This window comes from Antedon mediterranea, chromosome 6, assembly GCF_964355755.1.
Source record: "Antedon mediterranea chromosome 6, ecAntMedi1.1, whole genome shotgun sequence".
Lineage (NCBI taxonomy): Eukaryota > Metazoa > Echinodermata > Crinoidea > Comatulida > Antedonidae > Antedon > Antedon mediterranea.
The window spans coordinates 19,830,854-19,845,072 of NC_092675.1; the positions used below are offsets into that span (position 1 = coordinate 19,830,854).

General features: G+C 28.8%; 1 protein-coding gene across 12 annotated transcripts in view; it reads right to left on the bottom strand.

The window, feature by feature from the left end:
- LOC140050886 (calcium-activated potassium channel subunit alpha-1-like) overlaps positions 1-14,219 on the bottom strand; it is a 103,470-nt gene that overhangs the window by 32,447 nt on the left and 56,804 nt on the right. For 9 of the 12 annotated variants that reach the window (XM_072095878.1, XM_072095877.1, XM_072095876.1 and 6 more), the window contains exons 12-13: positions 5,972-6,025; positions 3,786-3,895 (exon numbers count right to left, since the gene is read on the bottom strand). In XM_072095878.1, coding sequence (XP_071951979.1) covers positions 3,786-3,895; positions 5,972-6,025 — 164 coding nt within the window. Of the gene's footprint in view, positions 1-3,785; positions 3,896-5,971; positions 6,026-7,388; positions 7,407-14,219 lie in introns of all 12 variants that reach the window. The other 3 variants (XM_072095870.1, XM_072095867.1, XM_072095868.1) reach the window with 2 other exon arrangements.

A 14,219-nucleotide genomic window follows, 5' to 3' on the forward strand; every position in this document is an offset into this window, starting at 1 on the left:
ATAAATTGAACTACACTACAAAACTAAATTATAAAAATAAAAATTGTCAAAATGTTATGAAAAAATCACACACATTGATCAACTTGTTATCAGACAAATGCCAACATAAAAAAAAACACAATTTAGAATTTTGACAGATACATCATACCATTAAACGGATTTTAGCATTCGTTGACGCCACAACAATCATTACAAACAAATATACCACAAAACATTAGCACTTAGTCTTTGCATAACATAAGCGCCACTTAAAGGAAGTGGAAATATCTGGATACTTTACTTTTTAAATTGTTATTTGCAGAAGTCCTCTAAGATACCAATAATTCATATTGAAATATTGAAACATAAATTCAAAACTTTTTCCACCTCTTAAAGTAAATTCAAGTGTTTGTTTCTGTTGAATATGATATATCAGTGTGTCATAAAGAAACCAATTCTCTGTACTGTATCTCGACATATGCCATGATACATTCTGTAATATGTGTCACATGTGTATCACATATAATGCTTGATAAGGCTAGGTATATGCCTATGGCCTATGATACCTGGGACTCATGTGTGTCACTCTATAATTTGACTCTGACACTGACTACAAGAATGATACAAATTATAGATTTGTCAGTACAGAATATAGAATCAGACCAAACCTCTTTTACCTTCAAGATTAAATAAGAGCCCCAAAACTGCAAAAACAAACTGTAATTTTGAGAATGCCATTTAATCAATTTTTTGGATTGAAATTTGTTTTCTGTTGATTACAGCAGTTTATTCACACAACTAACTAAGTTACATCCTCACGGAAAGAAATAGCCCTAACAGAATAATCTAACCTATCAGTCTAATGTCAAAGAAAATATGCATCATTACCGTAATATAAATGCCACTGGTACAGTATTTAAGGAACTTGTCTGACCGTATAAAATAGTTGAAAATGAAAATGAACATTAAATAATGTCCTTCGGTCATTAAATGTAATGTTATAGCAAAAAATATATATTTTACATTATAAAAAAAAAAGGGTAAAACAAAACTTCCTGGTGTAAACATTTTCAAACATACCTTTTCTATATGTCTCATTACTAATTATGCTGGAGTAGCTATATATATGCATGTTGACAATCACAAGTATAGTACCTGTTAGCTACAATATGTTTTGAATCATCTATATATCTTCTATAAATATACTTGTAATTGGCATTCAAATGATAGATAAATTGGCATCTATAAGCCTTGTTGTTGTCTTAATGATGATAGGAATGTGTCATTACCAAGTATCATCGTTTTCCCATCTAATCTCAAATATTCTCCTTCAGTAGTTTAGTTTATGTCTGCATTTAAAGTGTACAACATAAATTTAATAAGTGGAATGGATACTTGGATTTAATAACAACATTATTACAGTTGGAATCAAGGAGAATTAAGCAAGATGTGGTAAATCTTTCTACACAAAATGTGTGACGTAGAAAGGCAGTTTTACCCATACATCTACGGAGGTTGCCCAAACTGCGCATCTGCAAATGTTGTGACACGGATACGTATGAGTCGAGTCAAGTGGTAGAACAAATCTTCTCGGATAAGGACTTAAACCTTGAGGTCCGGTGTACGCATCTGGCTCGTGTGCACTTTAATAAACCCAGTACATCTTCCGGAAGAGTACTACTGGTCTATTCAGCCCATGTCATTGTGGACAGAAAAAAGGGCGCTGTTTGGTGTAGTGGCAGCACTCAACACAAAGTTGTGGTATGTGTCGTCCACACCTGTGCACAGTTCAGCCCAGAAGTCGCAGGTTATTCCCTCATTTACATTTACATATTTAGAAACAAATCTAAATTTATAATCACACAATCAAACAAAATCTACTTTTGAAACTCGTACACAACAATACTCTGGAAACAAAACAGAATACATTAGCTTTCGCGTTACTGATTTTCACAACATGGATAGGCACTATAAAGAGAAAAGATGAGACCAATAAAGCGCTGAATAATCATTTTTCTTTTAAAAAAACCTACAGACTTGAAATATTAGACATATTTAATGAGCGGAAAATAAGCGATTGATTGGGACAGCTTTTAGTTAAAGAGAGAATATTATGACGAAATCTGCAGGGAGGTCAAGGTAGAAAAAGGCAATTAAAATGCTAAATAGATAAGAGGTGATTAGATAGGTAATACGTTCATGGAACTAGCATAGTCTTGCATGCGTTATGGCTTAAAGCATTGATTTACAACCAGTTGTAGTAATTACGATATTAACAGCAAAATTGAGAATATGGATGTGGAAAGTTGATGATGATCTGATGATTATGATTAGATTATGATAAGATTAGATTATGATAAGATTAGATAGGAAAGAAGACAAAAAACTGTTGATTTGATGACAATAGAAGTGATAACGTTATTATTATTATTGATAATGATAGTATGATGATAAATGGCAGATTAGACAATAAGGAGAATCCTGTTAAATGTTGATCTAAAAATGATATTTATTTATGATACAGTATAATAATTTAAGTGATTTTCTGAATAAACTTGAAGGAAAATGAAACATCACATCAAAACAAACTATATACACCATGAGTGAAAGCAGACACAATCATCTCTTATTTTTTTATTTCACACATTAGTGAAATTTTAATTATTGTTTAAAAACCACAATTTCGATAGGGGTTTTCTGATATATGAAACCTTGTAGTACTCTTACTGCCCAGTATGCATACGTGCATGTAAGACCTTCCTATTAAAAAAATGTCCATGCTTTTAAGGCTGCTTTTACATCGCATACAGATTTGGACCGGTGCCCTGAGAAAAATGGGTTCAGTGGTAAAAGCATAGGATTGTTTACACCAAATTTGTATGATTCGGATAGATAGTGATAGATCAGTCATTTGTTTGCTGAAATCTTACAAATTTTTTCTTTTTACCAATCAACAGTGAGCATGAATGACCTCACTTGACAAGAGATAAACAAATTTGTGCTCAATGTGAAAGCGCGCTTAACACTCACGATATTTTCCTCAGGGTGCTGAACTGAATTCGACCGCAATTTTAAAGCAGTTTAAACAATGTTATAAGCATACAAATTGATTTTTTTCAATAAAATTAACTATTAAGGGTAGAGTAAATAGGAAGTACTGAATACTGAGTATCAATAATCATGGATCAAAAAGTCTTAATAATAGTTTAATAGTGAAATCACATAATTTGTTATGATAATAAATGTAATCCATGTTCTGGAATATCGAAAAGTCCCAACCATTACCTGTGAGATTATAACCAAAATGTTATGATAATTGATGGATTATACTAATAATGGAATTTCCGGAAAGTCATAAATCAAAAATGCCCTACCATTTACCTGTGAGATCATAATCATTTGTTATTTTAACAACTATGAATAATTCTTTCCATAACTTGCGGAAGTCATGGAAGAAAAAAAATCCTAGCATTTCAGGGCTGGAAATTTTCACTAGCAAACTAGCAAATTTGTTGGTAGATTTTGTTAGTTAAAACATTACTAACAAATGTTTGGTGGTTAATAGTTACTTTTTAATAAGCAAATGTACCTGAGGTTTGATCTGCCAATTTCTGTAAATTTAACTTACCCTAAAAAAGTTTCTGGCTCAAATTTTGTTAGTTGATAAAAAAGGTAAATTCCAAGCTCTGCATTTACCAGTGAGATCAAAATATGATAATGAAATTTTACTGTTTGAATTCTGAAAATATCAAGGATTTGATACCCCTGAAATGGCAATTACTTGACAATTATTGTATAATTCTTACCGTGTGACTTCCGGAAAGGTCATTCCTGTGAAGGATCGTGATAAATATTCAGTGTACATTTCGTTGCCACAACCATTTAGATAGTCTGTTTGCCACAAGTCATTTGAACCCTGTATTCACACAAGATGGTATGAAAAAGAATATTAAGAGTGTTAAAACCTGATTGATGTTCACAAAAACATTACTCTACATACGCAAATATTTTAGGAGGCGTTCAGACAAGAGTATAATTTTAGTAGAAGCTAACAAGTTTTATGCGAATTTGTGATGTATGTGCTTATTGAAAGTAACGGTATACCTCGCTATCTGTTAATCAACTACTAGGAGTGCAGCGGTATAGTATTTGACTAATTACCTGTCGTTGATATCAACACTTCTCATGATACCTACTTCCTAGTTCACATGCTAAATTCACCACTGTCTTTAGCTAAGATACCATTAATACTCATATCTGAACACCTCCTTACTGACATTAGAACAATATTATTTCTAAAAATACTAATATTTTTTATTGTTTTTGGTATGTGAATATATATGAAGATATATTTTAGAAGTCAAAATAACATTATGTTTGCTATTAAATTACTGAAATTGATTGTATCTGTTAAAATACATAATAATTAGTTAATAAATAGGCTGGTTAAAATTCATATTGGTAATATTGTTTGTGATTTATATATAGTATTTTAATTACAAATTGTTTGTGCTTTATTTTGCTATTAATTCATTTTCTTACCTGTTTCATTACCATAAAACAATAATTAAAATCATAAATATGTATAAATATGAAATCATAAAAGCAAAGATAAAAATTTATTTAAATTGGCAATTTGATGATTTTGATAATTGTTTAAAAATGTGTATTTTTATGAATATTATGCCATTATATAAATCTATATAATAGTTATGAAATAAAATTATATGTATAATGTTATGTCCAATGTATTATGATTTTCAGATGGCAAATATAATGCATTGCATTCTTGATACACAAAACTTAACCAAGCAAATATAAATAAAACTGATTAAATCTAATTTTCTTTTAAAATCATGTCATGTAAAAATTCATTGACTGAAAATAAAATGCAAAAAAATATGATTTTTGACAAATTCCGTCACCACACATCATTCTAAAAAATGATTCCTCAAAATAATAAAAACAAAATTTATTAAGACAGCTGGTATCTACAACAACTAAAATAACCAACACTTTTTCACAATGGAATATTAATGGTTGAGATGTGCTTCGTAAACTAATTTGATCCATTTTTCACTGGTATAAAAACAACACTTTTATTTCATACATAACTGATTGTAAGTGCTACTCAAGGGCTACAAATAGGGGGATACATGGCCTTCGCTTTATGACTGAAATAAAGGCTGTTCTGTTGTGCTGTTGTGAAGGGTATAACGCTGAAATAGTGCCTGTAAAATCACACAACACTGGTGTATAAAAACATTTTGAATGGGAGTAGGATAATGCGGGAAGACGCATGCATAAATGCAACAACAAAAATGTATTTAAAATACAAACAAGAGAAACATTTTTAATGTACTACATAGTTTTTTGTTTGGTTGATAATTATTCTTTAACATTACATTATAATTAATGATTTACATGGGTTTTTACTTTACACTTCTTCGATCATGCAACATTATTCCGGAAGAGCAACAATCAATAACGAATACCTGATGATGATGATGACCTAACACAAACTTAAGATAGTGTTTTGCAATGTACCTCATTATATCTTTATTAGTATTTTATTATTAGCATACTGCATATATAAATTTATACTTTGTTAAAAAGAATATAACTAGATGCATTTGTAACTATGACTATTATACCATCTGTAATATTCAAATTATATTCAAATTATATGAAAATAATTGCTTTATCTAATATGCAAATTTACAAATGAGAACATCAGTTTGACATTGAAAGTATGATATATGCTGAATTTCAATTACCCACATTTGTTTTAACATTAAGGTAAATTTTTCTAATTTGCATATTGTCTAATTTGCATATTATCTAATGTGCATATTAGGAAAGATCATCAGGCATTCGTAATATGTTAATTAACTCTTCCAACTACTGCTGACCAATGGCTGCAAACTAGGTGTTAGTATATATACATTTAAATATAAAGAAGTACTGGAGCACTGCAGGTGTCAAGACTTACAACTAATTGCATGTCTTTAAAATCCGAATCACAAGCACCGTCACTTTTATTGGGCTGAGAGAGTAAAATTGAACATTTAAGGCAGTGTTGTAGTAGCAGCAGCGGTAGCAGTATTATTAAATGCAAATATAAACAATAATAAATAACGCATACAAGTTCTTAATACAAGAGAATCTTTCTTTATAATGTTAATAATAATATTAAATCTTTATTTAACCATTGAGCTTAATTAACACTATAAGTTGGGTTAAATATGAGATTTTTTTGTTTTGTTTTTAATTTTTAAATTAAAATTTCTTATTACTAAGTCGGAATGAAGGAAAAATACCTTGTAAAAAACTAGCAGACCAACATTATAATTTTTTTTTTCTTTAATTTGGTAATATCAAAATATAAATGTTTCTAATTTTAATAACAAATATTTATAAGGTGATAAAAAATATGGGGACAAGAAAAATATTTTTTTTATATCATACAACGGTAAACCTGAAATATAAAGTTGACGCAAAATTATAATATTTCTCCAACATTAATTATGTGTAAAAATACCTTACTGAAAAAGAACCAAATACACTTAACCAGAAGTGACTCGTTTTTATACCACTTGACATTTTAATCAAGTCACATTGAGACACTCATGAAAAGTCTATAGCACTAAAATTGTCAGTGTCTGTTAAACTATGGATTTTGAACTGTAGTTTGCACAAAATGACATTCATTAAAAGTGACGCAGTGAAATAGTTGCAAATCTGGAATGCGGCAGAATTCCAAATCAATAATTTCTTAACAAAAAAGTATCTGCGGTCTTTCAACAGCGTAACCAATCACCACTCGGGAAAATATGTTATATTGATTTATTAAATAAGTTTTAATATCCGTATACCCAAAGCTGAAGCAAACCACAACCTCATAATTATAAATATAAAATACATTTTATAACAAATATTTATTATGAATATTAAGTATTAGTACGTTTATGTTACATTACTATAAGCATTTGAAATATATTTTAAAATATATTATTTTATGTTAAATTGTGCATACTTTGTGTTTAAGTTGTCTTAAGTACACATTTTATATACTGTATTTCATTTAAATAAATGTATTATTTTCTTATTTAGTCTATATTATGTTAAAAAACATTTATTTTAATATTAATAATAAACATAAACTTCCACCTGAAGAATTATTAAGACAATGTAAACATCTATAGCAGGTACTCCAGTAAATGTATAGTTTACTGCAGAAACATAATTCTGTGTATATATGACTAAAAAGACAAATCGTAAAATGTTGGACATTTTATAATGTAGATTGTACATATAAAAGACTATAGAGTATACCACACATTTACTGCAGTAACTGCCGCAGATGATGCCACAGGCTAAACAAACATTTGAAAGAAGGACTATCAAACCTTGTTATCTGGACTTTCCTATTTAAAAGGTTATGGTTAAAGAAAAGAAAGAAAAAGGGAAGAAACACAACAAAAATTAAATAATAGAAATAGGGGAATACATCCACAAACAAATGGAAATGGGCTGGTTCTATGGGTAACAACAAAACATAACAACACTATTTAATATTTTAAGTTATTTATTGTATCCTTATCTAACCTAATTCATGCTCTGATCCATAATGATAGTGGTGTTTTTAAAGGAATACATTAATTAGTATTACTATTGTCTTAAAAAAGAGGGTGAGGTTGTGAATGTCTGTAGTACACATACATTATGCTAAATCTTAAAAAAAAATTAACTTTTAACAGAGCTATGAGCCGCTTAATGAACAAAAGTTTGAAATTCAATTGGTACATCATATTGTTGGGGAATGATAAAAGCCATACAATATATAGAAGCTATGCCATGCAAGGAATGGATATGTAGTGCCTCCATAGTGTCATTTAAAATTCACAATTACACACTCCACGTTATTACTGCTAACATTATAATTGATAACCAGCATCATTATCACCAACATCATTATCACCAACATCATTATCACCAACATCATTATCACCAACATCATTATCACCAACATCATTATCATCAACATCATTATCACCAACATCATTATCACCAACATCATTATCACCAACATCATTATCATTATCATCAATATCACCCACATCATTATCACCAACATCATTATCACCAACATCATTATCATCAACATCATTATCATCAACATCATTATCACCAACATCATTATCACCAACATCATTATCATTATCATCAATATCATTATCATCAATATCCTTATCATCAATATTATTAAAATCAATATCATTATTAGATGCATCATTATCACCGACATCATTATCATCCACAATCATTATAATCAATATCAATATTAGCTGGATCATTATCATCCATATCATTATCCCCACATCAAATATGTATCAATATTAATCACCAATATCATTATCATCAATATCATCCCCATCAACTATTATCAATATTATCTGATAATCCGCATCATCATCACCCACAAAAAATTATAAAAAAACATTATTAGCATCAATATTATTATCATCAAACTAACCATTATTTTTTCAGTATGCAATTTAGTTTTTTAATATTTATGCTTCCTTTTTATGCAGAATTATTTCATGCTCATTTTTTCACATGATATCCCAACAATTGTTTACAGGGAAATTTTACTTTCACAAAAACTGTGGGAGCCGAAAACAAAATTCTTAATATTTTGAGAGTTTGTTTCCCCCTAGCTTTACACACAAAACACACATAATGAAGAGAGAAGATGATTTGGATAAAACAACAACATAACGCTGTTGTACATTATATGTTTATATCGTCAAAACAAATGCAGTAGTACAGTAGAATAAAGAATCAGCATAGAGTTAAAAAAATGCTGTAGATATGAATGTACAATCCTTCACACAACTGTTTATTCGCTTGTCAAGTCAATTTAACTAAATCACTATGAAGCTATATTTGTTACAGTTAATGTCAGTCATGAAATGAATATAAAATGCTTTGTGGAATATTAATGGGGAATTTTTTTAACTATAAAGCATTTTTTATTTTTGCAGCCTTGGAATTGGCAATTCTAAATTAATTCTAATTAATCAAGTGGAATTCTATTTACTAAACTATTAATTACTATGTGTTTTTATTAAACAATGCACTTCAACCTGATTAATCTACATTATTATATTAATTTTATTAATATTATTATTTACTATCATTATTAATTTCCAAACCAGTGTTCACCCAGTAAATAAATTCTATATTCTTCTTAATATTTAAAAAATAAAAATGTGTATAATTTTTTACTTTTGTGTGAATCATAGGCCAATAATATGAGCTTATAATTACACTATATACCAAAGTGTTTAATTTTAATACTTTTTTCCTGGTGAAAAACTGGGAAAGAACACTGTAAAATATTATTATTATTAATTCACTCATTCATGCTAAGCATGCATCTGTACCTTACAACAAATTTCATGTGATGGGCCTTTAGGGTGTTTGTAACAATTGTGATGTATTTCGTTCAGCATCTGTCGTTGATGAGATTAGAGGAAGAAAGAAGCTAAAATAAAATACGACATTTTAAAAAGAAACAAGAAAACAACAATGACAATAGAACAAAACAAGAAAACAATTATGAAAAATACAACAAATAACGCCTTAACAATATAGATTAATGTACATTCTTGCAAATTGTTTTCAAGATAGTATGGACGTCAAAAGAATAGAAAGGTCAATGACCTGTTTATCATATTATATCAATATATAAATGACCTTACAGCGCGTAATTTTTAACTAGACCTATTCATTTTACAGTTTGTTTTCCAAATGTTACTTTGATTGCATCTTATATCCTTGTTGTCTGCATCGTTGAAAAATATGTAAAATTGGCAGAAAATGTCTAAAAAATAATATTATTGCAGTAGCAATTTAAAAAATGTGGATTCATTTGAAAAAGAGGCCGCCCATTTAAGCTTACAAAAAAATCTTGAAAGAAGCCCATCTTGAAAAGACACTCACACTGGAGTCTTAAAAAAGAAGCCAATGGGCGTCTTTTCAAGGTTTTACGGTAGATTTATAATGCATTTAATGTAGAGTCTAAGAAAAAAAAGTCTAAAGAAAAACTACACTGTCTCAGTTACTCCTCAACACCCACTTTTCCCTCCACAACCAAATAAGTAAATTGATCTGGCGTGAATTTAAATTCAACATTTACCCTCAGATGGCCTAACAGATTCAGCAGTTAAACGCATAAGCCTATCTAATGGCTAATTGATTACAACTAATTAATTCATCAGAAGATCTAGTGAATACTGTCAAACAATCAACCAGTGCCAATTCAATATTTCAACTTTGAAATCTATACCTTACTTGAAAATGACTTTACTAGCTCATATATAAGCCCACTGAACACAATGGGCTTATATCTTCACCAGTAGTATAGTATATATTTAGATTGCAATTATTTTTTGTTGAAAACTAAAAAAATAATTACTTTAAAAAAAGTTAATTGAGGATATCTATCTATCTATATTTATTGTTATACAAAAATTTATTTTTTACATACACATGTTACAGTAATGTACATGAATATACAAAAAGGTTTAACCATTGTGAAGTTGAATTTGATTACCCAACATAAATTCCTACACACAAATGACTACCGGTTTATGTAAATACCTACACAATACTCAAAATTATTCTAAATTTTCGATGAACAATGAATTTAAAATATGCTTTTAGTTTAAAATGTATTCTTTTTATCAAGCCGCATACCTACATCTCACTGACAGACATAAGATTCTATATCATAATGAAGTGTAAACAAAATTCCTTCACAAATTATCCTCCCACTGTCCGCATTTATCAAAAATGTTTCATTCTTCCTTTCCCATTCTAAATTCATATACACTATCACATTTTCAAAATACTATTACATATCAGAATAAGTTTACTTCCCCCATCAAAAATCGCAAACCCCCCACTCGAGTCTATTGCAAACAACAAAAATGACATATATTTATATACTTTCTTGCATCACACTCTATCTCTGTATATCTATGTCGACGTGAATAGCTTATGACAATATTGACTCAAGAAATATTGATATATCTTTGTCTAGCTGGAGAAGTCATACTTTTTATTTCTATGTAAGCTACTTAGAAATTCATCTTGTCACATGTAACATTTATTATGTAGGGGCCTAAAATGGATGATACACTGTCAAGTAGTTGTTGCAACAATAAATATACAAATCTAGTTAAAAAATTAAAAACATAGTTTATGAAAGAATCATCCAACAATACGATCCATTTTAAAATTATTAATCAAATTCTCTAAATTAAATAAGTAATTAATAAATAAATAAAATACTACTTATCCTTAAATTAGTTTTTTAATTAATATGTGCTTATACCTTAGTAAATTAAAAAGCAACACAATTAATCATAATTATAAAGTATTAATTAACCATTATATAGAAAAATGGATTAGATAAAAAGAATATATAAAAAATGTTGTTCCTAAAAAATTGAAAATGCTTGTAAATCTAAAGAAATTAAAATAATATTTAAAGAAAAACATTTAAATTTTCCTATATAAAGCCTGTATATAATTGACTTAATTTAAATAGGGTTTAAATTTCACATGACAACAAAAGATATGGCCCATAAATACTAACCACATTTTGTGGACAATTTGAAGCTTAGATTTCATTTTTTAGGGAGTTATTTTTTTTAGAGTTAAGAATATTGTATATTTATCAAACTGATATGAACAGAAATCAAATGTATTCACAAATTGAATCGATACGATTAATAGTAATTTGCTGGGGTCGTTTTAAAACATACATTGTAAAGGTCATCAAGTCAAATGAGAATCATAGACCTTGCATGCTAAATATTGTAGATATTATGAATTCTAGAATTGCTGTTTCTCAACCAGTATTTATGTTAAGTATGAGTATAAGTAAAAGGAGATATAGGTATAATAATAATAATATAGTAGTTAAAAATGTCACAAAATTACATCTCATGAAATAATCCGACTAATAACCATAGAATATTGTAGAATTCAAGAATTACTTTTATATCTATGGTATATATATAAAATATCTCGGTTGGGGCGACTTTTTTTCATTCTCACACAATTCCTCATCTTAATTATTTCAAATTAATTAATTAAATGTCAGTATATCAACGGGCGGTTTAGAATGCATGTTCTATGTCTGATGTATTTATATATATATAAAATATATATTTTTTTATATAACAAACTGCATTTATGTAAGTTTCCGCATCTTTTATGTTTTCAAACATGAGGGATGGAGGGGAGGATATTGTAGTTGCATATTGCATATTGCACAAGATCAAATGGGATGTGAGGTATCATTCAATTTTACTCATTTCAGACAATGTCAAAACAAATATAAAGATTCTCCAAATTAAGATGTCCTATGGCAACATAAAGAAAAAGAAATATAAAATAAATTTTCATTAATTTAAATAAAAATTGCATTTTTAAAAAACAGATTAATCCATTAAATATTGAATTTAATATTTAGTAACTAAACTCAATAAATAATTTCCTATAATTTTATGGTATAAATGAGTATTATATGATAAGAGTGCTATTTCTAATGATACGCAAACAAAAATGTGATTGACATATTTGTATGTATGAATTTACATCCTATTGTTAATTTTATGCTAAATAATGAATTTTGATTCAAGAAGAATAAGCTTTTAAATTTATATACGTGTGAGCATGCATGGAATAATGGAAAGTTAAAGCATAAACTGTGGGAAATGCAGGGAAGGACATATAAACATTCATATTTTAAAATAGAATCAAGATTAACCTGATTAATTGGGATTACATTTTATTAGTTATAATACACCATACAATTTTTTTTAAATAATATTTTGTTTGTTATATTCATAGGTAGCATTTAGTATTAACATTGCTGGAAATTAAGAAATTTGTGAAAAAAACAACAATCTACAAGAGTGAAAATGCCACTTTTGGATCAGTTTTTCTAACAGTAGAATTCTACACTATCAAACTTTATGTGACAAAAATGTGATGTGAACACGTATAGACACGCCGTTGTCATATCATTACCATATTTGGGCACATCACTGCAATTTTTGGGCACATCACATATTTTTTAGTCAAACTAGTTTGGTAGTGTAGACAGAGCTCTATTAAGAGAAAGTGTACCTTAAATAAGGTTTCCCCAAAGATTCTACTGTACCATAAAAACCAAAATGGTAGGTGTTTCCATCAGAGGAGAGACTGTTGAGGAGCAACATTTTCACACTGCAGATTGTCTCATTTACTCTTTCACAATGTTATCAACTATGAACAGACTATAATTGCAGTATATTTTAATTATATATAAATATATATCTTATTGCTTTATGTTATATGTGCCTTCCAATATCACCTTATTACATGTGTACCTTTTCATGAAAAGTGTTAATCTCCAATATTTAAAATAACTTCAAAAGCTTACAAACCAAAAGAGTAATATTATGTTGTTATTTTGTTAGCAAATTATGCCTTTATTATTACAGTAATGCTCCTTGGTTAGGACAAGAATGTTGTTGCTGACCGTAGTTTACTGTATCGTCTGAATTAGTACAGTAATCAGGCCTAATAAAAAGGACAGTGTTGCTTAACATGATGAATTGAATTTGTTCAGTTGTTAAAATGTATCTTGTTTTTAACATTTTTCATCTACGCTTAGTAGGCCTACAGAAAATAAAGTATCTACAAAATGACCAACTAAAAAACTATTCAACCACAGCCAACTTTCCAACAGGGTGTCTACATCCTGGTTCATGGAACATTCGACTAATCTAAAATTCTGTATTATTTTCCAATCCAAATAATCTTGAGAACTTTCTTTAGGTCACAAAAAAGTGGAGGTTTTAATAATATAATTATTTCAAAATGAAGATTCGCATTTTTCATGAAACAGTACAATGTTATCAAGAGTATAAAGTCCTGTTGACACTTACACAAACTATAGTCCTGCATCACTCTATATTCAATGTGTGGCAATATGTGTGCAAAAATTGTCAACATTTTTCTAAATGTTGAACACTTTTGCGAGAAAGGGCACGCAGTTCGCAACAAATACATGCTATTAAATGGCACCCATTTGCCATGCATTGAATTTGGAGTATCGCAAACCAAAATATGTGCAAGTGGTAACGGGACATTAGTATGTGATAATTATCACTGAA